Source organism: Hydractinia symbiolongicarpus, chromosome 7, assembly GCF_029227915.1.
Source record: "Hydractinia symbiolongicarpus strain clone_291-10 chromosome 7, HSymV2.1, whole genome shotgun sequence".
Lineage (NCBI taxonomy): Eukaryota > Metazoa > Cnidaria > Hydrozoa > Anthoathecata > Hydractiniidae > Hydractinia > Hydractinia symbiolongicarpus.
The window spans coordinates 22585228-22612769 of NC_079881.1; the positions used below are offsets into that span (position 1 = coordinate 22585228).

At 33.3% G+C, this 27542-nt stretch overlaps 1 protein-coding gene across 1 annotated transcript; it reads right to left on the bottom strand.

Moving 5' to 3' along the window:
* Positions 1-10413: 10413 nt before the first annotated feature.
* Positions 10414-12889, bottom strand: LOC130649194 (uncharacterized). The gene is made up of 5 exons (XM_057455438.1): positions 12828-12889; positions 12630-12713; positions 12280-12541; positions 12039-12208; positions 10414-11606 (listed from the first exon to the last, which is right to left on the bottom strand). The coding sequence occupies exons 2-5, from the start codon at positions 12700-12702 to the stop codon at positions 11374-11376; spliced, it is 738 nt and encodes a 245-aa protein (XP_057311421.1). The 5' UTR covers positions 12703-12713; positions 12828-12889; the 3' UTR covers positions 10414-11373.
* Positions 12890-27542: the final 14653 nt, after the last annotated feature.

Genomic DNA, 27542 nt, shown 5'->3' on the forward strand with positions numbered 1-27542 from the left:
TATAGTGTGCGTTTTCCTTTATTTCTGTTTATACGACTGATACAAGTCCTTAGAACTCGTTGCCACTTGAAAAATATTATTTTATCGTTGCGCTGGTTTGTAAACAGAATAAAGAAGAAAATACCTGCCATGATTTTAAAATTAAGGACTAAAAATATTTATCATTAATTTGACTTTATCTGTCCACAGTTTTACCCCCGATTTTATAGATTCAATTTTGATCCAAAAACTACGGCTGCTGCTTTGCATTTAACAATTTTACCTTAGTCTTTTTTGTCTGGATTGTTGAAGATAAATCCCTTTAACTTTATTCTAACGAAAGTTATAACCGAGAAATTTGATTGCTTGGTATGACTGGCTACATAAGTTTGTTTACAGCCAACATTCCGTGCGTATATTTTTTGAATTTATAAAGGTTCTTGAAAAACAGTTTCTTTCAGAATTGAATTTGTGCGTTCATGTTTCTATGATATCCTAGGAAAACAAAAAAAATAATCTTGTGTTAGTAGGGAACGTGATTAATTTACCGACATATTTAATTGCTATTTTTGTTTCTCAGCTTAACAGCATAAACAAAGAGTTCTGGTTGATTGTCCAAATTGTTTTCTATCTTTGTATTAAGCACGGTTTAAAGGGAAAATGATAAAACCTTTAAGTTATTAGCATTACTTAGTAGATTTAAAATTATAACTAGAAAACTTGTGAACTTGTTAACTTTCGAAAGGAGAAACTATTAATCCGTAATTTCACTTAAAATATGATACGGGTATCGCACCGTAATTACTTGATTTGTTTTGACACGGTCGATATGTGTCAATACGTTAAAAAGTTGGATTTAATTTATTTAAAGGCGAGTTTCCACTCAAACGAATGTGATCAAATTGATCGACGTCGAGGCATCGATGTTACTAAAAATAAAACATTGCATAATTTTCGTTGGTTGACGTTGCATTCAACTTTTCGTGGATCGATTGAAATATATTCATTAAGATTTATCCACATGATGTAAACAAACTGAGGAAGAAATGAACTTCACTGAGAAGCGGTAAAAGTGAAAGATGGGCGAACACATTTTTAACAAACGATGATTTAATTACCTATGGCGCATCAATACACTATTTAACACGAACAATAAGATGAAAATGAATCACTGATAAGTTATCATTTGCTGATGAATGTTAAAGAATTTGAGATAATATTTGAATAATAAGTTCGCGGATTTTAGAGTCTTTGGACACTTTCTCGGGAAATTTCAAAGTCTCACAAAGCAAAGAGTTTGGAGGCAAATAGCAGAAAAATTTCAGACAAAAAGTACGAAAATATTTTTTGGTTTATTGTATTTATATTCGTATTAATTCAAAGTAAATGCTCAATATTTTTATTTCAATTAATAATGTAAACACTATCATGTCATGCTATTCTTTATATTATTCAATCACTAAACAGATTATCACCATTTTATATCAAATTTTTGTTATTGTTTTTAAATAAAATTAGTGTCATAATCATAACGCGCAAGAATTGAGTTTGGATTAAAATATTAAATAAAGTAGTCAAGTAATTAGTAAATCCAAAAATATTTTTTTGGAAAGGATGGCACCTAAAATTTATGATAGGCCAGTTTAAGTATACGATCTAAAATGTTATAAATGGTTTTTTTTTGCGCGTAATTTTCTTACCCAACTAAAAAAAGTGCTTGCTGATAATTATTGTGCGGTCAGAGTTCTTGAGGAAATTTAAGAAAAAAGAAAGTTTTTTTGTTTATTTATTTTCAGCATTTTTTTCTAAACTTACGTCTTCAAATTTCTGTACCACTCACCTTTCGAATGGTTGAGAACATACCTGTTAAAGACTGCCTGCAGCTCAAAAATATGAGATGTTTAAATTAAGTACAGTATCGTCATCTTATCGTTAGTCCATAGTTAAACCCTAAGTGTCAAAAAGGTTAACTAACAACACGTATTTAACATTAACGTTTTAAAGAGCGATAAGAGAAAAAAAATTGGTTATTTTGATAGAGTCAACTCTCCAGTTTGAAAAATGAATGGAAACTTTAATCGAGAAAAAGTATTTCCTTTCTTCAGTGAAAATTTCCATGTATGTCTAAGATCTTTCTGTTTGTCAAAAGTACGTGATATATTTTTTTGATCAGCGTTTCAAGATAATTACGATGAAGTAACGAGTATGCAAATTGTTAAGAAAAAAAAAGTCAGCACAATTTTAAACCCTTTTAACTGGCTGTCGTAAGCACATGAAATTATACTTAATTTTTTTACTTAATTCGCTTTGCTTAAACGAAATTAACCTTATTTATTTTCCCGTAGCCAGACCTTACAAAATAAAAACAAGTTGTTTGAGAAGAGGAGTCGTCTTAGCTTGTACTTAAAAGTAGGGGTTATTGGTCGTATTACTTATCGTATTAAAACCTTCTAACTTAGAAACTAAAAATTTCATGTCATATTAAAAACCTAATGCTTTTGAGACTGAAAGAAAATTCTTTTTTCTGGTATGTACCACTCCATTTTTTCCAAATCTACCGAGACACCTAACCATTTTAACTGCTTTTTAGGATCCCACACTGATTTTTTTGCATTTTCTACAAAACCTGACAGTTGTAAAGATTTTTGAAAAAATAGGGCATCTTGTTTTGCTTTTTTATAATTCTTATCAGTGCCAATACCATCGTCAATAAATATTGCAATTTTGATCATATTTTCTCTCCAATATTTTATAAGAACTCTCATTGTTTTTGTAAAAATAAACGGGGCCGGAGAAAGCCCAAACGGTAATACTGTAAAAACAAAGTACCTTTCCTTTCCTCCTATGACCCATGAAAACCCCAAGAATTTCTGATGTTTTTCTGAAATATCAATGTGATGGAAACGCCAAGAATTTCTGATGTTCTTCTGAAATATCAATGTGATGGTAGCCCTGCTTTATATCGAACTTAAACATGTAGCCTTGTGCAGTTAGAAATTCTCTTACCACCTTCCAATCCTTAAACTTAACTTTTTCTCTGTAAATGTGCTGGTTTACATACCTTAAATCGAGAATTGTCTACTTTTTCCTCCTTTGGTACTGACTGAAAGGGGATTTACAACATGTGGTGCAGAAGACACTACCTTAATTCGACCTGTATCTAGAAGCTCTTGTACCGCTTCATTAACGAATTCCGAATTTTTTATAGCGGATTGATTATTAGAAAAAGTTTGTTTTTGTGGTGTCGTGAAAAAGGAAATAGTATAGCCTTCCTTGATAATTTTGAGAATAGTCGTATTACAGCCGATGGTTTGCCAATATTTTAAGTTTTTCTTGAGCCTACCCTTAACTCTAGTTCCAGCCGAATTTTTACTTAGACAAAATTCGTACGTTTCCTCATCTATTACATTGTTATTAAAATTTAAACACTTATTTTTTGTCTTTTCTTTAAACTTGCTTATGGCCGATAACGCTTGAGCAGTCTTTCCTCCGAAGCACATTGTGATCTTGCACTTTGGAATCTTTACGCTGATTGGGAAGAATATGATGTGTTATGGTTGCCGTACTTCCAGACGGTTGAGATGGTTCTCTTGGAAATGCGTATCTTTGTGATTTAAAATGGTTTGGCATAGGTGGCGACGAGGACATTAGTTGGGTGTGCATAGAGCTGAAATGTGGAGGGTAGAAGGACTTTGGCTTTACCTTTGCTTTCTTTTTTTTGCCAGTGCTTTTGACTCAGCCGATTTTATCCGTTTTTCGTCATCTGAATCGCTTGCTAATTCATCGGATAGGTACTCTTCTACAGTGGCCCATCCTGCTGGTGATCTATCCGCCATTTTTTTTAGCTTGTTTCGCTTTGTGATTTCGAGTTTTATTCCTGCTAAACGTTTTGTTGATCTTGATACAGAACCTTCTTTGATAAGGTCGATAACATCTTCCAAATCTTCCACTAATTTTTGGTTAAATTTGAATTGGATTTGATTACCTTTAAACTTAAATTGTCTCGGCGATTCTGGTTTAGCTGAAACCTTCATGTTTTTCGGTATACTCTGTTGTTGCAGTTTTGTTTTGAATTCTTGTTTCTGTACGATAAACTTTTTGTCCAGGTAGCTTCTGATTAGGTCAAATTGTTCCATTCCGTTTAGCGTTTGTGGGGCAGATTGGCTGTTGATAACAGGTTCCTCCATGTTATTATTAGAAGTTTCGTCCATTTTTAATGCAATTGCGTGACCTTGAATACTTGAAAGCTAATCGACGTGTGATTGAATTTTCTGAAAATCCGCCTTTTTGCTCAAAATCACGTGACAACGTGATATCGAGGAAATTACTGTAAGGCCAGTTCTACACCGAAAATAAATTCTAATTTTCTACATAAGCATTTCAAGTTCTACTCAAAAAAGGCAATGGTAAATCCATTTCAAAAGAAAAAAATGGTAATCTGACAGATCTTTGTTGAAGTCAGCAATATGTTTTTCTTTATAGCCACACGGTCTCATACATTTTTATTATTAGCGATACAGGCACTATACATCACAGGATATAGGTACACAAATCTTATCAAACGATTTTTTGTCAAAAGTGCGTAATCTGAAACATCATTTTGATCAGAGTGTAATGCTCTACACAATGCAGGTACCGGTTAAAGAAATGTGAGAAATATTGTGCATCGACGTCATCGACTTTCGACGTCATTAAAATTGAAATGACGTATCTTTTCTATTTTTCGTCTGCTTGAGTGGACTTTTTTCGTGCAGTTCAGGATTACCTAAAATCAAGCCCACGTCTAAAATCCATCCCTTCAGCTGTCCGTCCCTCCCTCCCTCCCTGCCTTTCTTCCAGCCAACGAGCTAGATTGCTATGTGAAAAAGAACTTATTTAGGTTCAACTTCGGTAAAACGATTTACAAGGTGGTGCTCATCTTATTCCAAACCAATAATTTTTATGTTTAACACTGCATACTTTTTTTCAATAAGGAGAATTTCCCCTATTTATTTATTTTACGTATACACATTAGAAATTTTTGATTCAAGAAATATATATTGCATTAAATACAATTGTTTTTTACCGCAATAATGACTACCAAATGATTCTGTCATGATAAACCAAGGTAAACAAATATGAAAGACCGAAAAGATTTACGTAGACAATGTCTTTCACTCGGTTACTTTCAGGTCGTGGTATTGGCATAGATGTTTCCTTGCATTGTATTTAACTTAATTTAATAATACTGCTTGAAATGATCAGCTGCCGTTGTCAAATCTGCATATATACTTTGCTTCACAGCTTTGCTGTTGATATCTACATAATTAGTCGTTGCCCGTGGAAAAATCCACGGGTTCGCCCGTCCTTTATATTTACCCGTCGCAACAAAGTGGATAAAAATATATCGCATTTGGTATTCGTGTTTCCGTAACAACATTTTCTAACTCAGCGAGGCTCCGCGCAGAGACAGAGACGTCGAACCGCCGGGTTAAGCTATAAGTCAAGTTGTGATTCGGCATTGGTCACTCTGTGGAGCGTTTAATAATAACCGCAAACTTTGCCACACGATCAGGTGCACCGCTTTAGTACAAGTATACAGTGTGTTGTAAATCAAGTAAAACGCATACACACTGTCGCAACTGTAACATATTTTTTTAAAAATAACTTCCCGCAACGATAGCTGAAATAAAAGCGGAGCTTACTAACCGTTGTTACTCCATAATTGGTCAATGTTATTTTATTTTGCTGGATAAGTTTTTGTAAAAGTTAAAAAATTAATTGTGACATTCGTACAGGCGTAATTCCCAAGAAAGTTTAAAAATTAATTTTCACAGTTGGCTGCCCATTTATTACAGGTAGGTAAACCATGTCGCACATGTGCATAGGCGCTACAGCTTTTTCAAAAAACAGTCCATTGTTAACAGTGGGCAAAGCACTTAGCATAATTAAACAGAGTGGAACAGGCGCATTGGCGTAATACCCTTTTCCAAAAAAACTTGACTGCAACTTTGGTTCAAATAAAAACACAGGGAACAGCCTGTCGGTTACCCGGTTAGCTACAACTATGGCTCAGCCATTTTATTTCATAAAAAGTTTTCAGGAAAATAATAAAAGAGGTAGCTACCTAGCTAACTGCATTTAGCATATGAATTATTGCTTGTGAATCTTGTTGTAACCAAACTGCATTTTATACTTTCACTTTTTAAGGAGCTAGCTAAATAGTCACAGCCTCAACATAAAAATAAATATTGGCTAGGATAAAAAGGTCTAATAACAAACAGAATAGCAATAAGTTAGGTTCTAGCTAAGCTAGCTAACCTTCAAAATCATCGTTCCTAGCCAAAATTCCTAAAACTGGTGCATTTAAGATCTGTATGTGGCTAAAAAACGTGACAATATATTTATCCTAACATTGAAAAGAAAAATATTACAAAAATATAAAGCTTTCAGAAGATGAAAAAGTCAAACGAACCTTATAGCTTGACCATACACGACCATTTTTAAAATAAAAATGGCCTTCGTTCATTCAGCCGCGAAAATCTTGGATTGTTTTTTTAAGAATCAAAATAGCCTTCTTTCATTCAGCTGCGAAAATATATTGAATTGTTTTTTAAGCGAAAATCTTGGATTCTTTCTGGTCGCAAAAATCTTGAATTGTTTTTTTTAAAGAATCAGGCGTCGTGATTAGTATACTACGCTCGAGCGGTGAAAACAAAATGGAAAAAATATATCGCATTTGGTATTGGTGCCCATTTTAAAATTTTAGTGTTTCCATTGCGGGACGCAGCTTTCGCGGAAACACAGACAGACAGACGACGGATATTATTAAAGAGACGAGATATTGTTGCCCCTGTTTCCTCATAATCGTCATAATTATTGCTTTGTAGTGGTCTTGTCCGGCTCATGCTGACAATGAGAAAACATTAATATGAAAAAAATATCAGATTTTAATTTGCACCATTTTTTTCATTTTTCTTTGAACTGGCTGGGAGAAGGAAAAATAATATTAATTGAAATAACTTTAAAAAAATAATAATAACCATATCACTATCGTATATCTTCCTCTGATGACTCAACGAACCTCAGCGCCTCTTTTATATTACACTAGTCGATAATGGGAAAAGGACAATAATAGAATAAAATATAAGTTGTTTTAGAAGTTTTGCTGACGGCAGCAGTGCATATACAAAATATATTTTAAAGAAAATTTTTAACTCGCTGCCTGTAATACGTAGAGCTTAAAATGCCGATGAAAAAATACATAAGATTATGCGCTTTTGATGAACTGATAAGGTGATCAAGAACATGACCAGTTTTCTCCGAAAGAAGTGAGCTGAGCATGCTTCAGGAAATTGGTCCTAATTTGGTCCCTGGTAGTTCCTAGTCACCCACGTAGGATATGACGTCAGTTTTTTTCACTGATTTCCAAGTTATTTCGTGTTTAAATTAAAAGTGCAATGCAACGATTTCATCAATCTTAATATACTTTTCGTAACGTTACTATTGTTTTAGCGTCAAAGCTTAGGAACTTACGAAACAATTTTTTATGGACTTTGTTAAAAAGAATCACAGACTGACAGGCGGAAGCTTTATATTATTATAACAGGCTAGTCAATAAGAGCAGTGGAAAAATCCAATTAGGTAAAAAAAGAAACAATGGAAAAATATATCAGTTGGATTCTGATGGAGTCTGTAGGGAACCGTCCATACACACAAATGCTTTCCAAAAATACTTAAACAGATACAAGAGTTTAAAATCGTGAGATTTAAAATTTTGGGTGAAAAATAGAAATAGTTTGATTTGGTAATTTTATATTTTGTAATCAGCATTTGTTAAGGAAGACAAAATACTAGTATAACTAGATCATAACCCTGTAAGATGTCAATTTTTTTTTTTTTAAAACTGTTATAGGAGAGGTTACTATATGACCAAAATGACTGATTCTAAGTGGATTTGGTATAAATATATTTTTAAAAACAGAAAAATCGATGTAAAATGTGTATTCTCAATATACATGTTGTTTCTACGTTTTGCCCTGCATTGTTCGTTGAGTTAGTATCTGGTGACGAACTTGGAGCATTAATTCTACTGACAATCGCGGATGATTTTAAAGAGGGATTAAAATCACAGATCAACTTTCAATTTATTTTGTCATTACAATTGTAAATCGCGAAAGTTAGTTATTTATTTTGAAATTTTCTGGAATTTAAAAATTCTAGTAATCTTAGGTTTATTAATAACTCTATTGCACATTTAAGGTATCGTCAGCTCTTATGCCATAGTGGTAATACTACCATTACTACGCTAAGACGCTACGATAATATCTTAACATTTTGGAACGTGAAACCATCCCCAAGTTCAATATAAGCATGTTAGTAGACGTTGTAAAAGCTTCAAGTTTCAAAATCTTCGTCAATGGTTTAAAAGTCGGTCAATCTGATGATTACTTGACTGCTGTACTTATGCACTTCAACAAATTTTCTTCAATCTGATGTATCCACAAAGGTTTAATGGGCACGGTAATAATTTTGCATTGGAGTATTGGAAATCACGATGAAGTTGCACCTATTGCAGAATGTTTAGTTATAATAATAGGTAAATTAAATTTTTGTTTATATTTTACCCGAGTATCTGTTAAACAGGTTTTCCACTAGATGGATCATTGCATGCGGAGCGGTTTATAATCTCCGTTTTTGCTCAAAATCTCAAAAATTCGCTTAGAAATGTTTATTTAACATTTTATCTATTTATATTTTCACTAACATTAATTATCTTGTATATATAGATTTATGACATTTTTTCTAACTAATAATATTTTTACTAAAAATTTGATCTGCGTTTTTGTTTACCTCCGTCACAGGGAATGTAAAAAAGCTAATGATCCTTGAGAACATACGAGAAATATGATTTCAGAGATGGATAACCTAAAAATGAAGTACGCAAGGGAGTCAAAATAACGCTTTTGGGAACAGCGTTATGTAAGAATGATACCCTAGTGGGGGTCAATAGGATGTTAATAAATATAATGCGTAAGGGTTTTTTTTTTGTTTCTTCCATAAGAACTAAAACGCAGTTTCTAAAATTGAAAACTATAAGGAAGGGTCAAAATGAGGCTGTTGAGGAGTTGCCATAGGAACTCTTAAATAACTCCATGCTAAAACCAGATTTTAAATTCAAGATCACAAGATGCCCTCAACCGAAACTAAAGTTTGTAATGGGCTGGTCTACGGCTTACTGCATGCGTTGCTTTGACTGTCGATTTGCGTAGAAAATCTGGGGAATATTTGCAACATCACATCACAATAAAACTAGAAATTTTATGCAGACCATGTCCGAAATAATTGGATGTTAAACAACATGTTTTAATGAACGCCTAGCGCAATAACATTATTCTTCCGACCACGAAAAAAAGAGAGTTTTCCATCACATATATTCTCAGATTTTTGTCCTTCAAACGTACTCGGCACAAAATGGCAATTTGGCGTCAAGTTTAAACAAAGTACGCATATACATTGCGCTTGCTGCTCAGTTACTAAATCAGAGGGCTCTACAATTTTGCCAGCAGCCTGTTTAACTTTTTTCTCAGCAAAACAAGCGCCAAAAGCTGATTAGTTATATATGCTATAAGTTTAAAGAAACGTGTGCTCACGTTTTAGCAATTATTTTTACTGATTTTGTGTCCTCTGAGATAATGTTTCCCTTCTTACTAGCTGTTTTTTCCACATTTGTTAATCTTTTTGTTGATTGATACAGTAAAATCTGATTCACACTAACCAATAGAAAGTATCATCCTTTTTAACTAAATCATTTATATTATGTAAATATATTTTTCTCTTTTTTAGGAAAATTAATTCTTTACATCTGTGTCAAAGTTTTGAATGTGAAAATGAAACGTTGGAGAAAGTCATTTCGCGAGGTTATTGATAACCTCGCGAAATGGTTTGTTTTCAGCTCGGGCTTATATTTTGTTTGACGTTATTTACAGTAGTCTCATGCAATTCCTTTTATTTAACTCTTTATCCTTGTATACGATTTTTTGTTTCCTATGAGGAAAGAAATTGTGTCCTTCCTCTTTTTTATAGCAATCTGATCAAGAACTCCCTATACTTCTTGTTGCATGATGTTTAAGCTATAAAATAGGCTGCTTTTTGTCATTGTTTTTCTAACCGAGGCTATCAATACAAAACAGAAAGAACAAATACTAATAGTTATTTTTTGCTAATTTAAACACGTTTATTTTGTCGTTGGTGAGTTTTAACTTACCAGAACTTATTAGAAAAGAACTAAGTATAAAATACTGCTCATCATTTTTACGTGGACAGCCTATCTCGTTTCTTTTCATCTCAATCTTTAGGTGAGTGTATTTTCCGTGACAATATTGTCTGTGTTATTAGGAACTGGAAATTACGAGTCAACATCTGAATGTCGCCAGTACCTTGCAGTACATTTATAACAATCAAATCATCACCATCTTTGATGTAGTGGAAATTGAGCATAATGAAAATTGTTGAGTGATTGTTTCCTGTGTCTTTACATAAATGGGAAGTAGGTTACATTTTTTGGTAGTTTTGTAGTTATATATATAGTTATAGTTTTGAGGCTTATTCGGGAGTGGAGGCTTAATCGATCATTTACGGTATACAGATGTGTGACACGGTATACCTTTACTTAGCGCTTACCGTAGTGTTAACAACGGGATACAGTTTTTTGGGGAAATGGATATTATCACTATGCGGATATGGGATACGGTTTACCTATAATAAGCACTTCCTCAGGTGATGCCATTAATTTTATAACTTTCACGGAAACTTATTTAATAAAGTATGACAGGGTAACAACGGGTTGCACTGTGCGCTTCATTCGACTAACGACATACTGCATATGTATAGTTACAACGCTCTACCTGGATGTGTGCCACAGCTTGCTGCTCTTATTAAGCGCTCCACCAAGTTTACCCCAGGATCACATAATTACTTGTAGCTTAACCCGGTGTTTCGACGCCGTGTACTGTCTATCTTATTAAAAGTGTTACTGATATTTCTTAGCAATTTTTTAGAAACCTCATTACGGATTGAAATAATTAATTCATTTATCTTAATTTGCTAACTCAATTAAATAAATAAATTAAATGATTAATACTATTATTTTATTACGCCATTTGGAATATGACCCCGTGATCGTAATTCTGATTTGTTATTACCAAACCTCCTTGATGGTTGCAGTATGGCGTACTTAGTTTACAAGTCCATCATAAGTTTTCAAACCCCATTGCGAAAGAATGTATTTTATTTCCAGTGAATAATGTAAGTGATTACTATGTTTTATTATTAAAGTGTTAGTTTTTGATCCATATCTTCAAACCAACTTTACAATAGACAATGCCATTATCTTTATTTCCGTGCATTATTCAATCAAAAATTATTGTAGGAATATTGTAATGCAGCGTAGCCGTTTTCGGTGGTTCCTGGAACTGGTGGGCCAATTGGAGGTCTTTGCGACATTGATCTGACAGGTGTCAAAATAAATTGCTCACCCGAGGTGCTTGTAACCAGCGTTTGGTTTTGCTGCGGTTGCGGAGCCATTGTGTTTTGGAAAACTGTATCTCGTGATGTTGCTTGAAACATCTGAGAATTTGATTCTTGTCCTAAAACAAAAAAAAAACATAAAATAATTTCGTTTATGCTTTTATTGCAAGCTTTAAATTGATCATACACATGCGGTAGTATGACCTGTTAACCTGATAAATTACCTATGCCTGCTGCAAGTAATTTTACATTTGTTTCCAATCGCATCTAATATAAAAAAATCCCATAACTCATTTAGTTTTCTGTCTGCCACATCTTTAGCAGCCTTTCCTACCCCTTTTCATGTTCAAATCAAGTGAGTTCAACTTGAGCAATAAAAAAGGGGAACATGAAAGTTACCTGAAGTATACAGCTTTGTTTTGTGTAGCCATTAATAAGTTTATAAAATTTACGTTTAATACGCTAGATACTTATATTCACAAATTAATTCAGGATGTTTTCTTTGGTTCCCTTTTTTAGGCGTAAAGATGTTGGTGAACTATTAAACTAACCTGATCTATGGCTGCAGCAGTTATAAACTTTAAAACCATACACTGTGGCTGCAATTGAAATAGCCATCTCCAACAGGTGTAGTGCTAAAAGCAATGCATATACAACGTTTCCATAATCAGGACTCTTCCGGCAATTTTTTGGACTACGACGGCCACATTTAGCATACATTCTAAAACCAGAAAAATTAGAAAGAATAAGAACAAAGGTTATCCCACTTTATGCGTAATATATATTACTCACACAACTCCAGCTACTGATGTGCCAAAAGCCAAGAAAGCTAAAATAATTGATGTAATTGCGAAAGCATTAAACGTCCCGACTAATCCTTGCCCTTGTGATTTGGGACGAGTACACACAGCCAATATTCCAGTAGCAATGATCCAGAACGACGCAATAAGTGAAGTATGGTGTTGATTTATTGGAACATCCTTTATCCGTAGTGCACCGTACATACTAACGCTGAAACCAAACGTTAGAACACCAGCGATAATTAGAACGTTGCCTATTAATAAAATGTTAAGTCTAAAACTTGTTGTGAAACCAGACTTTGTTATAATGTCAAGATTTGATGTTTCACGTAGTATACTTACCAAGTTTGGAAATAATTCGCAGACGTTTTGTTCGAAGGGCGGAGTTCACTATAGTAGGTTGTTGAGTTGTCATTGTCAAGTAAACTAAAATCACCGTATGTTTGTTAACACAAGGAAGGTAATATAGTTGGTTTTTTTACAACTTATTTTACAGGACACTTAAAGGAGTAAAGAATATACAATAACAAAAGAATTTACCTTTCCAAAATTCCTTGCTCAAATGTTTTCCTCTTACAGCTGTATTGGTATGAAAGTAGAATTATTGATTGCAATAGATTACCCTCCTTTTTAATTAGTTAAAGGTATAAAAACAACGTACTATTATGAATACAACTGCTGCAGACGAAACTAGATTGTTATTATAATTACGCAAGTAAATAAGGTGGTTTTATATCTAATTTACTTTTCTTAGGGTAAGACAATGGACGAAACTAATTACGTAGTATCGTCAGTGTAATTACTTTTCTAATTGCGGAGAGTAGTGGAGCAAGCGCAGCAAGCTGAGCGGAGCGCAGCCCATTTTCTCATTAAAGCGAAAGGTTGTATAGGATTTCCGCGTCTCGCACCTATACATCAAAATTATCAAGCTCTTTTCCCCACGGTTTCAATTTCGTCCATTTTGGTTTTGTCTCCCACCAATTTAATCTGGTTGTGTTTCCGTAAATTTCTAATTAGGCGAGACAACATGAATTTAAAACGGCAATGGGGAGTTTTTGTTGTTATTTAAATACTAGCCAGGAAACCCGGCGTCGAAACGCCGGGGTAGGCTACAAATAACGGCTGTTGAATTAATAAGAACCACAAGCTGTGCGACACGGTGAGGTGGAGCTCTTTAGTACATTGTATGCAGTATGTCATTACTGAAGTGAAGTTCATACACCATTGTAGCGTTGCAACTAACATGTTCTTTCAAAAAATACCTTTCCTGCATCAAAAGCTGAAATAAAAACAGTGTTTACAAACCGTTGTTACTCCGTCATAGCAAAAACAATTGGTCAATATTATTTTATTTTGCGAAATAAGTTTCAGTAAACGTTAACAAATTAATTGTGACACTCGACCGAGCGCTTAGTACAGGTAAACTGTGTCTCAAATGAGTTTAGGCTTAATATGCTCTTAAAAAAACTGTATTGCAGCATTGGTTTACAAAACACAGGATACATCCTGTCGAAAAACGCGGCTTAAGCCACAAGTAACTGTGTTACCCGGCGTTAAAAGCTGGAACCGTAACCTGTGTCACACATTCAGGTAAAGCACTTTAGTACAGGTATATAGTATGTCGTAAATTAAGTGAAAGCTTCGTGCAGCTGAACAGAGTTGAAGAGGCGTAATACCCTTTCTCCAAAATAACTTTGACGCAACTTCGGTTTAAATAACAACACAGGAAGCAGCCCGTCGTTTCCCATTCAGCAATTTTACATTTGGGAATACACATTTATGACAAGAAAAAAGGTGTAGCTACGAAACTGCATTTTCATTGGAGGAAATGCAGTATATGTCGTGAATCGAGTAAAGCGCACACATTACAGTGTTTCGATTGCAATGTATTGTTTTAAATATAACTTTTCTGCAACTTTAGCCGAAATGAAAACACATTTTACAACCTGTTGTTACCCCATCATAGCAAAAAAATTAGTCAATATTATCTTATTTTGCGAATCAGTTTCAGTGGGCGCTAACAAATTAATTGTGATACTGGACTGAGCACTCAGTACAGGTAAACCGTGTCACACATGCATTATAGACGTAATAAACTTTTTCAAAAGAACTTATCGCAACTTCAATTTAAATAAAGAACACACAAAACAGCCTGTTGCTAACAACGTGTTGAACTTTTATTGCAGGAAAACTGTGTCAGACATAAGTAAAAAAAACTTAACGGTTTAAATAAAATCACTGGAAACAGCCCGTCGTTAACACCAGACTGAACACTTAACAGGTAAACTGTGTCATGCTTGAGCGTAGGGGTAAAACTATTTTCCAAAAATCTTTACCGCTTCGGTGTTATAAGAAATCAGAAAACAGCCTGGTGTTACCCTAGTCCAGTTAAAAAAAATTACTAAGCAATTTTATTTTGCAAAATAAATTTTCATAACAATAATAAAAGCTGCGGCCACCTGACTGTATTTAGGATAATTATTATAAGGAATGTTGTTGGTAGCCAAACTAGAGGTAGCTGAAGAGCCAGTAAGTTAGATAGCCACAACACCAAATACACATGAATAACAGTATACCAAACTGAATAAACTTTAAAAAAAATAGAAATAAGTAAAGCTAATTGTAGCAAAATGATTAAAAATCCACATTCCTTGCCAAAATCTTAAGCGTGGTGATTGAAGATTTGTACGTGGGCAAAAAGACGTAAAAATATATTGTGTCTTAACATGTGAAAACACAAAGAAAACAAATACTACAAAATTAAAAAGCTTAGAGAAGATGAAGAGGTCAAACAAATCTGCAAACTTGACACCACCATTTCCAAACTGAAATATCCTCCGTAGCATGTTGTTTATCCGGTTCTGGCGTGATTCCGAAGTTACTCCGAAACTAAGCTGCGCCCAACTGAAAAACGGAGGTCCGTAAAAACCGGGCCCCGCGGTAATTTTCCAAAAAAAGCTGCGCGCAACCATTTTGAAAAGACAGACTACGGCTATTATTATAGAGATGACGACTATGTGAGAAGGACCACGAGAACTTGACTGGAAGAAATACCACGAGAATTTAACTGGAAAGTTTACATTTTATATCTATAAATCTCAGGTAGTAATATCCTTAGTTAATTCTCATAAGATATACTTTATCTTACGTTATTAACTTTTAGTGCTTGCTTTTTTTCGTTATATATGGAAACTTTGTCCAGCGTAGCTAGCTAGCTAGTAGTAAAAAAAGGTAAAGGGAGTTTTTTTATTGATTACCTAGCTAGCAACCTAGCTAGCGAGCTATCAATGTAGTAGCTACTATATCATTATTTTTTACATGCAATGAACCCCTTTTTAGTCTTTACCTAGCTAATGCAAAGCTTCGAAAGATTACTTGCACCTCTTAAGGCCGCCATCAAAAATATGTTATGTTCACTCGCTTGTGGTAATACAAACCCGAGTCGACAAGTCGAAAAAAACCCGGACAAATATGTGTGAGCGCAGTTATACTGTTTTTAGTCCTGTGAACAACTTTATATTCTCCGATCGGAAAATCCTGGGAAAAATCGTACCGCCCGACCGCCTCATTTTTACAGGAACTTCAGGATGCGAACATATAACATATTATTCATGATGGCCTAGAGCTAGCTAACGGACTTATACTGATATTTTCCAGGCTATGTATTACCTGAGATATTTCTTGCCATAGCTAGTTAGCTACCTATTTTTATAAAAGAAACCTAACCATTTGGTTGAGCCTAGATGGAGTTTCTTAAAATTTGAAAACTTGAGCCTCAAGCACTTGGACTATGGTTTTGATACACAGATATACAACTTTTTGGTTTATATACCTATTTTTTCCATTTTTAATGAGTTTGTTCAGGGATCTTTTTCTGCTTGTCGTTTGTTTCTTGAGACATTTCGTTAATTTTAGCGACAGGATTAAAAAAATTACGAATGGTCCTTGGTTTTGACTTCTTTCCTTTTTGTTAATTTTTCTTCATTGTTCGGATTGTTCCTGGGTAACAATTGTAAAATTCTGTCTAATTCTTCAACTGTTGCGGCATGCCAATCACTTATAATTTGTTCCATTATTAGGTTAAGTGTAAGTTTGCTAATTCAATTGCTTGTATCGTTCCATAAAGGCAAATTGACACGTTGCACGCGATTTCCATACCCCTTGTACTAAAGTAGAGTGTCTGTAGTGCTCACTGGTTAGTTGGACGCTGATTGTGGCACCTCCATCGATGAAAAACTTGGTCGCTCGGGAAATTTCTTTTAACAAATGGCCAACTTGAGTCTGGTTTACCTCTTCACAAAAAATTTTCATTGAAAATTTTCGCGAAAAAGCCGAAAAACCACGAAACTTTCTTCCCGCTAAAGTGTCTGACCTTAAAGTAATGTTTTCACCAGTCCTGTTTAATGAGCAGTGTTAATTGTAAAGAAAATCCTTGTAAAGGGGGAAGTTTTCTGCTATTGTGCAGAACTTTTAAAGTGTTAAATACTCTACTTCTTTTAAAGTGTTAAATACTCTACTTAGTAACCATCTGTCTTCAGTCGAGGAAGCACTTATAAGAGCCATAACTTGCGCCACACGATAAGGTGTAGCGCTTTAGTACAGGTATTACGTGTGTAATATATCTTCCAAAAATAACTTCACTGCAGCTTTAGCGAAAATAAAAACACAGTGTACAACCCTTTGTTACCCCGTCAACACGTTCAGATCATTTAAATTCGTAAAAAAGTAAGAAACATCTAAAGAATCATGCGCAGGCTCAGAAAGAGAAGAAACAATTTTTTCCAAAAACATATTCTTCTCCAATAACCAAAAACTAAACAGAAAGCTCCAAAAGTCAAACAAATCAAAAATTTTTTTCATCTGCACTCAAACTCACAAGAAAACATTTCTATAGATTTTTCTCGGGCATGAAGTATGTTTGTTCATCGGGAAAGCATGTTTTTGAAATAATTGAGTATAAGAAGAAAAAAAGAAACATTTGAAGCTGATTTCTTGAAAAAACTAAGAAACATTGAGCTTAAGCTAAATGCATGTTTCTTGTAATAAAATAAATGTGCATATATACACTGTCGCGCATCCTTACAGGAGTCCTTTCCCAAAAAAACTGTACTTTATTGTAGTCTCGGTTTAAATGAAAACACAGAAAACATTACGTCTATAACAGCGGGCTTAGCGCCTATTACAGGTAAATCGCACATGCGTTTATGCGTTATAACTTTTTTCCAAAAAGAACTTATAGCGATGGTTTACATACAAGAACACAGAAAATCGTCTGTCGTTTCCCAGTCCACCTATAATAATCACTCAGCAAATTAATTTGCAAAAATAAGTTTTAATGACAATTATAAGGTGTAGCGTTCAGCATGGGGATTATTAATTAAGAATTTTGTTGTCAACCAAACTCTGCATATGGCCACTTTCACTTTTTACTCAGTGGTTGCCACCCAGATAGCCACAACTCAACATGAAAAATAAATAAAATAAAATTTTTAAAAAATGATGGAAACACGTGCGACTACCTAGCTGCCTTTTACAAGATGCTAAAGTTTACGTTTATATCCATAATCTTAAATTTGGTTTTTTAAGTTTTAAACATTGCTGAAAAAATAATCATATAGATCAAAGTATACAGAAAAAAAAGGTCAAAAGGAGACCAACAAACTAACACAATCACTTCTAAACCAAAATAGCCTTCGTAGCAGGACGGTGAACGGTTTTAAACAAAGTCTGTTAAACTGTGACGGTGGTTGGTAGTTGTCGGTGGTCGAGATTACGGATGATCATATTGTTATTTTTTAATAGACAAAAGGAATATTTTTGACAACAATAGTTCGGATGAAGGATCAAGTAGTGAATATGTTTAATCTGGTGATTCAGATGGTGCGTAACTTTTAAATAATTTTTTAAACGCATTAATGAACCCTAAATCTAAAGTAAAGCTCGATCTCAGCTGATAACCAGTTAAAAATACTTATGGCACACTGATATAGCGTACAAATTAATATAGATTGTTTATATGTTTTAAAACAGCTGATAAAAACTACTTGCAAGTTTGTAACCGTCATGAAATACATTTTAGATTCACCCTTCAAAAAGTTTAAGGCTAGCAGTCCGAAAATGATCAACGGTAAAAATACATTTATTTAACTTTTTCCTTTACATTTTCGTGTACGCGCTTCTTAATTTCGCGCCTTTGACAATTGATGGAGAAATTATTTTCCGCACGCTTTTTATTTGCACATCCACGACAACAGGATGATAAAAACACGGTCACGTAATTTAGTGCCCAATATGTATCTATTCTTAATATAAAAGCTATGTGTCCGAAGGGGAAAGATATCTATAGATTTTCAGCATATAAGTAAGTATCATAATAAATACTAATATGTCTTAAAAATTCGACCATCCCTGAGGAAAGACTATTAGGGTTTTCATTCCGACAAAATAATTTTATCTAATTTTATCTAGTGCCTTTTCTTTTTTTAAGCGACAAATTCACTTCTTTTTGTGCGTTTCATTTTTATAGACAAATTAGGTCTTTGCTTATTTAAAGCTACTAAGCAGGAAACACAAAGAATCTTAGCTTAGGTCAAAGCCCCGTACTCCTTTCATAATTAAAGAGCAAATAAACTTAAGAAAATTACTTGCGTAAGAAACACACCAATGAAAAACTTATTCCGGGTTTTCATACTTGCTGTTTTTAAATTTTGTTTCTTAAAAGTTAAAATTGCCTTAACACATGAAAAACATCCACAGCGTAATTTTTTATTTTTGCATGAAGTATTTTTAGTATAGTGCCATTGCTTTATTTCTAGCTTGTCGTTCGTTTGTATGGAATTCTTCGGTGGAACAGGCTTTTATGGAGCGTTTTAGAGGGTTTGTTCGTCGCACGGAGCCCAATCCGATGCCTAGTAAGTTAGCGCTGCCCACTTAATTTACTTTGTATGATTACCGCTAAGGTTTTTGTAAAAAGTAATATTTTTTAATTTAGTTCGAACGTCAGTGAAAGATTTCATCGATTCACACAGCCTAAAGTGTTCCTTCGAAAATGTAAGGAACAAAATCAACAATAAACAGGCGAAGCATGACAAATGGTAAAAAAGAACTTGAAGGAACCGTCGTTATTGTAAATAACGGAGTTAATTTCGAAGCATTTTTTTTTTGAAATTTCTAGGTTTTCGTATTCTTTTTGTTTTGTTTCTTTTTTCGTGATTGTATGCTAATGAATTTTTTTTTTTTAAACAGACCTCCAGCATTTTCTTGTTTTCGGTATTACTTTTATGACGAACTTATAGTTCCTCTTCGTTCCCAATTGATTGCCACTACAAACATTAAAATCTAACTGAACCTCGCAAAAAGGCTTTTTTGTGCAAAAAACTCCGCACTTTAATCATAAAAAAATAGGGTCACCTCCATACACTATCAAACTATTTTTTTTAATTTCGTAACACAGTCACTTGAATTGTCGTTAATTAATGAGGTCGTTATTACTTACAAATAAAAATAGCTTCACTTGTTTCTATAATACCATTTGTAATTACACTAGTTTTATAAAAGCGAATATTTATCCGTAAACTCTAAAAGTGTAAAAACGTTCTTTATTCTGGCTGACCACTAATAAAAAAAGAACAAAAGTAAGGGAATTAAGGAGACAAATTGACATTTTTTAAGGATATTTTGCTGCGAACGAGAATAAAAAAATAATGATAATTAAGGAGAAAACGAATTTTAGTTCTCTATCTTTAATGTTACATACTATGTTCTATGATAAAAATATTATACATATTATACAAATATACAAATAAATTATGCCCTGAAGGATAGAAAATATAGGATTTTAGGTAACAGAGAAATATGTCTTATTCATTGGTGATGAACAATCCATGAACACAAATTCAAATGAGTTACGATCAGAAAAATTAAGAAATAAGGAGAAAATAAGAAGAATAGCTAAAATTTCAATTATTTCAGGTTATTTAAGGAATTTAAGGAGGATTGGTCACCCAGTTTATTTATGTTGATAAAAATTTTGTTACATTAAATGCGTATACTTTTTTACCATACTACTGCTCTTTAAGATCACGGCGACTGTAATAACATGCCATTAAAATGAATCCTACAGCATTTAAGAAGATAAATCTTGTTTAGTCAGGCAGGCAATTCTAACGACAGTACTTAAAGAAAATACTTACCAATATGGGAGTATTTGGTCGACACAACCATTGTTGGCCTAATGACGTTAATAGAGGTAATGTATATTTGACTGTCGGCCAAACGTAGCCTTAAGGAATCCGCACGATATTTGGTAGACACTACATCCAATCTAAAAATAACCTTTGTGTAGCTCTACTACGGGGTGTTAGACACCCGTGGGTTGTTTTTCCAAAACAACCACCAAGATTTTTAACACCAAAACCTTAAAACTCAGTTATTCATGCACTCCTAACATGCAGAACATCATTACGCAACACAACTCGACACTGCTGAACAGTAAAGTTGAACAAGAACATCGCTTATGCAACTGTCGATCAAAGCCGACGTGCCCGCTTAACGGCAAGTGCCTTACACAATGTATTGTGTATAAGGCCGAAGTAAAAACGAACACGAGCACATCTGTCTATTTTGGTGCCAGTGAGGGCGAGTTTAAAACGCGTTATAGGAACCATGAAAAATCCTTCAAACACAAGAAATACCAGAATGGAACCGAGTTGTCAAGGTTTATATGGCATTTAAAGGACACTTCTACTCCTTTTGACCTGACATGGACCAACGCTACAAATGCATTCCCGTAGAGATGTGGAACGAAAAAATACGACCTTTGTCTCTTTGAAAAAGTGTGCATTATCCGTGCTGAACCCAAAGGACTCCTTAACAAACGCACTGAGTTACTTTCAAGTCGTCGTCATAGGAATAAATTTATTATAGGAAATTTTAAAATAGGCTACATATTTGTATTCCCTATTGTATTATGAGACTGTATATAAAAACATGTGTTTAGTGTAACCAATAGTTGTAACCTGATGATTGTTAAAAACATGAAACTCAGAGTTGATACACAGTTGTAATTTGTTGCTTGTTCTCCCACTTTATAAACGCTCTGTTTACGCATTGAGCACTCTTGAACAACAACAACTTCACTACGTTGGTCACTTCTTTACGACGTGGCGTTACACTAAAATTTACCAAGTTAAGAAAAACGCAAATCAGGGGGTTATTATTTAAATGTTTAATTCTCTTTTCTTATTACTTGAAAAAATAAAACTGTTTTTTTTATAATTTTGATATATTTTTTATTTTTAAACGTTTTTATTTTTTTGTTTTGTTTTTTAAAAGCACTACGGGGTCGTTATAGATGGAATAATTTAATTTTACCCCTTGTTTACTATGTGCGTGCCATGTCTCACGGAAACGAGTAGTTTGTCAACTGAAAAAGGAAAGTCTCTTTCTCAAAGTGAGCCTGAAGAGAGTTATTTCAAACAAGGCATGCCAATATTTACTCAGGTTAGCTTAAAGCTTGTTTTGCTATATTTTTCATTTTTGTGTGCTGGAACCGAGGTTGTATCGAATTCGAATATGAATGTAATTCGAATCTAAAATGTAAAAAACAAACTGTTGTTGTCAAACGAAGTTAATGTTGTTGTCAGAAATATAAAATGAAGAAAAACGTACGATGATATAACATCACAAAAAGAATTTATTGGAAATGTATCAGGCAATTGTATACATCTTCAATTCTTTCTCTTTGTGATAAAGCGAAGTTTAGTATTCGAAGTAAAAAACTGATTGAACTTTCATCCAGAGAACGCTAGCAAGCTACCTACTAAGAAAGTGGAAGAAGAGCAGTTGTGTTGTTTAGACTATTTAGTAGAGAAATGAATTTGGGTGTATAACGATTTTTTTGCTGTTTCTTTCAGAACTAAATTTTTCCATAAATATTAAGTTTGTTGTTGTGTGTTGCGCCGGAAAATTTTTTCTTTAAGCACTTATTTTGCAAGAATATACTCTGAAAAATGGGTCAGAAGTTTAGAATATCCCAAGAATATGTCTAAGCATGATAGTTTGTTTTAAATAAACATTTGCATGACGCACAAAATTGATTAGAAGTTTACTTTTTTTATTGTATATCAAACGAACTGAACTTTTTTGTGCCCAAGCAATGGGCCGTTACATGTAGTAGAATTGCCATTATCTAGCTATAGTAACTTATAGCATGCTTTATTTTATTAAGGCATTATATATTTTCAGGCCATAGTCATGTTAAGAATATACTAAGAATATTGAGGATAGCATTTGTCAAAAAAGTTGAGAACATCGAGGCCGAAACTAAAACACACTATTCTTATAAAAACAGCGTGTATATCCTAGAAAAGAATTTACATAAACTGTAAAAAGTAATTTTTCCGTTGTTACTAATTTTAACACTACAGGCTGTGTGATTCAGTCTTGATGTCCTTATAAAAAATCTAAACCTAAAACCTAAAGTTAAATCATTGTTTATATCTGTTACGTTGCCGTTTGAAATATATATTAGATTTTTAAATTCGAAAACGCTGCATTGTTATCTTCTTTAATTTTATGCGTGATTTTTTTGATTATAAGTTTGAGTCTGTTAAAGCAAACTGTTCTTTTAATATTTTGGATTGAAATGTTTCGGTAGATATACAATATACCAAATGATTCAAGTTTTTATATTTCTCCTTTATGTATTTTCAACTATTAATTTCTTATATTTTGAGTAAAATTTTGAAAGGTTTGCCGTATGCAATAGACTAAATGGCTGATTTTGTATGACTTAACGAAAAATGTTGGATTTTTTTAATGCTTGGTATCCTTTTTTTTTGGGGTGTAATTCTGGAACGGCAAAGCAAGTATATAGTTTCAGCGTATTTCGCTTTTTACATAACGGTTGTTAGACGACTTGGATTTTTTTGGACTTTTCCATTTTTATTTCATAATTTTCTTTTAGGTTTTTTTAATCTACTTTCTATGTATTTTAGTTTCTCTAAACCAAATGCTCGAACAGTTATATGACAAAGGCTGCCCAGTTATTAGCACAATAATGGTTAATGAACGGCAGTTTTTTTTAACGCTGGAAGACTAATTGCCAGTTGTTTATTACAAGATGGTCGTTGACCCAACTCTTATCACAGACTCTACATGTATTATCCATAAATATGTTCAATAAAAGAAAAAAATGTGTTAAAGATCACCGCACTTAAAATTAACCAATAAAATTAGGCAAAAAACATAACATGCTGAAATTCTCCTTAAATAATGGGTTGTGAGTCAGAATGTGAAAGACTATCAATCGAGAAAAACCATCACTAATCACTAACTTCCAATTGATTAATTTGTGATTGCCATCCATATACTGATACACTGCTCTAGTTGAGTACAGACATTTTTTAAGAGCTCTGTATCTTTTAGTTTTAAATTTAAGAATTTTGGGAATTTATTAGAGTAAATCATGGAATTAACTCAAGTTATTGAAGTGCTCCTGCGGGAGTTGTGTCTATTGTCAGCCGATACGACGACAACAAACTGCGCAAACTCCCTGCACCGCCCAGGTCCACTACTTAAATGTCAGCTCAATTTCTAATGGTACAACCTTACTCTGGTATATCGAGAGGCCTAGAAGCGCTAAACACGTCAAGCAGTGGGGGCATAAAAGCATTCACAAAACTCTCGAATTAAAGATTAAATACACGTTCTTGATAGTCAATAATCGAATACAAATGTCCTAATGTTAAATATAAAAATACAACTACGATCACTGACCCTACTGACCGAGATGCTTCGGGTAATCCGTACGTCCTGTCTCCGTGGTGTTGTACAAACATCTCCTGTTTCGTGTAGTACACGCTCCGGTGCACAACGTTGTGCACTGGAGCGTGTAATTACAAATAAATGGTATGCCATTTCTACCATACATGCTTTCGTTTGGTGCTGCGTTTAGGATATTGTTGATCGAGTTTGAATAGGCCTTTGGGTGTTACAGGACCATGCTTTATTTAGATTTGGGGAGCTGACGCCATTTGTGAAATATTCAGGGATGTGGGCATATTTGTATGGATTAGGAGGTATGGGTACGAGGTGTAACAATTCAGTTTGGGCGTTACTTTGTAACAGAAGTAATGACAAAATCAGAATATACAACTATGAAATTTTTAAATTCTCACGTAGAATATCTCATAGTTGAAAACGTAACCTTAAAGGGCGAAGTTTTTATGTAAACAAGGAGAACAATCGTATGAAAAGCGAAATGAAAAGTCTAACTGAAGCTATGACCTTTCATTGTGAAACTTTTGACGAAAAATTGTGGAGATGAAGGAGGCTATGAAGAAAGTGAAAAAAACAGTGAAAATAACTATGCAACAGAAAGATCTCAAAAATTCGAAGAAAAAGTGATTATTTTAGAAGACAGGAGTGAATGGAATAATCTGAGGTTTAATGGTATAATAGAGAGTGGAAGCGAAACATGGATTAAGTCGGAAGAAAAGATTAGAAAAGTCATCAAAGAAAAAATAGGAATCGAAAAAGAGGTTGTCATCGAGAGTGCTCACCGAACTGGCAAGTTTTACAAACCAAAAGGTGAAAGTACTGGCAGAACAATAGTAGCGAAATTCCTGAATTACAAGAACAAAGACATGATTTTAACCACATATATCGAAAAAGAACTTTGGAAAGAGAAAATTTACATAAAAGAAGCCTTCTCTTTTGAAACTCTCAAATTGAGAAAAAAGCATTAGAAGAAATAAAGGAGATAAGAAAAGATGGTAGGTATGCTAAGGTCAAGTATAATCGTTTAGTTAGAGAAAAATTTTAAGTCTTAGTCTCTTAGATTAGTTATTATTTTATTTTCTTAATGGATTTACAATGGATCCAAACGACTCTGAAACGCTTTTCATTAATCCTTTTTCATAAAAATGATGATTTATTTAATGATAAAAATGATCCAGATGAAAACCTATATAAAGAACTGCAAATGTCTTACTTAAACACTCCCTATCTTTATGATCATGAAATTGATAACTATCTCTCAGAAACAATTAAGACGGAGAACCTTTCCCTTTTCATTTAAATATTCGAAGCATCAACTCAAACTTTGAATCATTTAGGGATCACTTGAGTCGTGTAATTTTGTTTTCAATGTTATTTGCTTAAGCGAAACTTGGTCCAACGATAAAAGAGTTTCGAAACAACTCACTTTTTCATTTGAAAGGTTACAAAGCCATACATTATGAAAGACAGGTTTCTAAACGAGGAGATGGTCTATTAATACATTAAATCAGATTTGATGTACAAAATACGTCATGACCTAAATATATCTGATTGTAACAGAGAGTTTTTATCAATAGAAATTATTACATAAGAAACTAAAAGTTTTATTGTCACATGTTGCTATAAACCACCTACTGGAAGCACTTCCGAATTTTATGAACACATTGAAAAAATATTTAACAAGGCGGAAGGTGAAAAGGAAGGTTTATTTATATTGGGCGATTATAATTTGAATGTTCCTAATTATACAGAAAACAATGATGAGAAATTTTTATGATGAAGCCTTTCAACACTCTATTATCCCTTTGATTAACCAGCCGACAATAATTACAAAAAATTCATCCACTCTTATTGATAACATTCTAACAAAAAATTTTTTTGATGACAAGTATTACAAAAAAATTATCCGCCCTTATTGATAACATTCTAACAAATAATTCTCATGACATGTCACTAAATAAAAAGGAAAAATTAAATCTGAGATATCAGACCATTTTGGAATTTTTGTTGCCATCAATATCTCAAATAAAAAGTATCGTAATAAAAAAATTGAAAATAGAAAACGAAATTTTACAACTGAACAAAAAGAAGTTTTTAAACAAGAGCTTGCTTCGAATGACTGGTCTTTTATGAAAGATATAGAAGATGTAAACTTACTGTATAAATGTTTCTACATGATGATGATGAAGTGGCAAAACAGCTGGCTGTTGTGATATAGCTTGTCTAATGACGGCTGGTTAGATATTATAGAGGTTTTAACCCTTCGAAGATTCTGCATAATAGCAAAACCCTCCCTTTGAACAAGGACTCTTTCAGAAAAAATACATTGACCATTAAACAGGACGCATAAAACAGTGGCAAAGCACAAAACACTATTAAAAAAACCCATAAAAAGACAACAAAACAGTTCGGAAATTCAAACTAAATTAATAGGCACACGTAAAATAAATAATATTTATTATGACGAAAGTAACTTAAAACGGATCAATCTTAGAATAATTCCTAACGGAACAAATGTAAACTTTAAAAATTCTATGACAACAACTTTCCGATTCAAACAAAATCAGTTAAAATAAAAACAATACAGACACCTTGGATAAAAAAAAGGAATAAGAAAATCATCTAAAAAGAAACGTAACAGAACAGGAATATAAAGATTATAAGAATCTGTTTGAAAAAATTAAAAAAAGGCAAAAAGGAATTTTATTTAACGCAAATAAAAACACATAACAACAATTCTAAGAAAACTTGGGAAGTAATGAAAGATATAATTGGAAAAACAAAATTTAAAGGAAACACGTTTCCTAAATTATTACATACAGAATACGGACCAGAAGACAGTCAACCTAAGATGGCTATAAATTCAATACATTCTTTACTAATATTGGACTTAAATTAGTTAGTAAGATTTCAGATGTTTCTAATTCTATTGAAGATTATCTAACAAAAACTGAATTTGTGATAGTGACTTGACATTTGAAGAATTTGAAACGGCGTTTAAGTCTACTCAAAAAAACAAGCAACTGGAACATACAGCCTCAATTGTAACTCAATGATAGAGGTCTACAAAGAAATCAATGATCCACTTTTTTATATTTTTAGTAAATGTATAAATAGGAGTATTTTTCCTGACGATCTCAAAATAGCCAAAGTTATACCCATTTTTTAAGCAGGTGATTCAACTGGAGTAGGAAATTACCGACCTATCTGTTCTTCCAATTTTTTTAAAAATTTTAGAGCGCCTTATTTACAATAGAATTTATTTTCATTTCAATAAACATAACCTTCTTTTTTCTAGGCAATTTGGATTTCAAAAAAATACCTCAACTGAGCATGCGATTTTGCAATTACCTGATGATATCATAAAAGATCATAAAAGGTTTTTCTAAAGGAGAAGTAGGAATTTTTATTGATTTCTCTACTGTAAATCACGAGATCTTATTACAAAACCTAGAATATTACGGAATTACAAAC

What these genes read in the sequence shown, in the direction of transcription:
- LOC130649194 (XM_057455438.1), bottom strand. Translation starts at nt 12,702, where the DNA reads ATGACAACTCAACAACCTACTATAGTGAACTCCGCCCTTCGAACAAAA. An exon ending in ACATCAGTAGCTGGAGTTGT is followed by an intron (nt 12,209 to 12,279) that starts GTGAGTAATATA and finishes TTCTGGTTTTAG; the next exon opens with AATGTATGCTAAATGTGGCC. An exon ending in CTGCTGCAGCCATAGATCAG is followed by an intron (nt 11,607 to 12,038) that starts GTTAGTTTAATA and finishes TTTTTGTTTTAG; the next exon opens with GACAAGAATCAAATTCTCAG.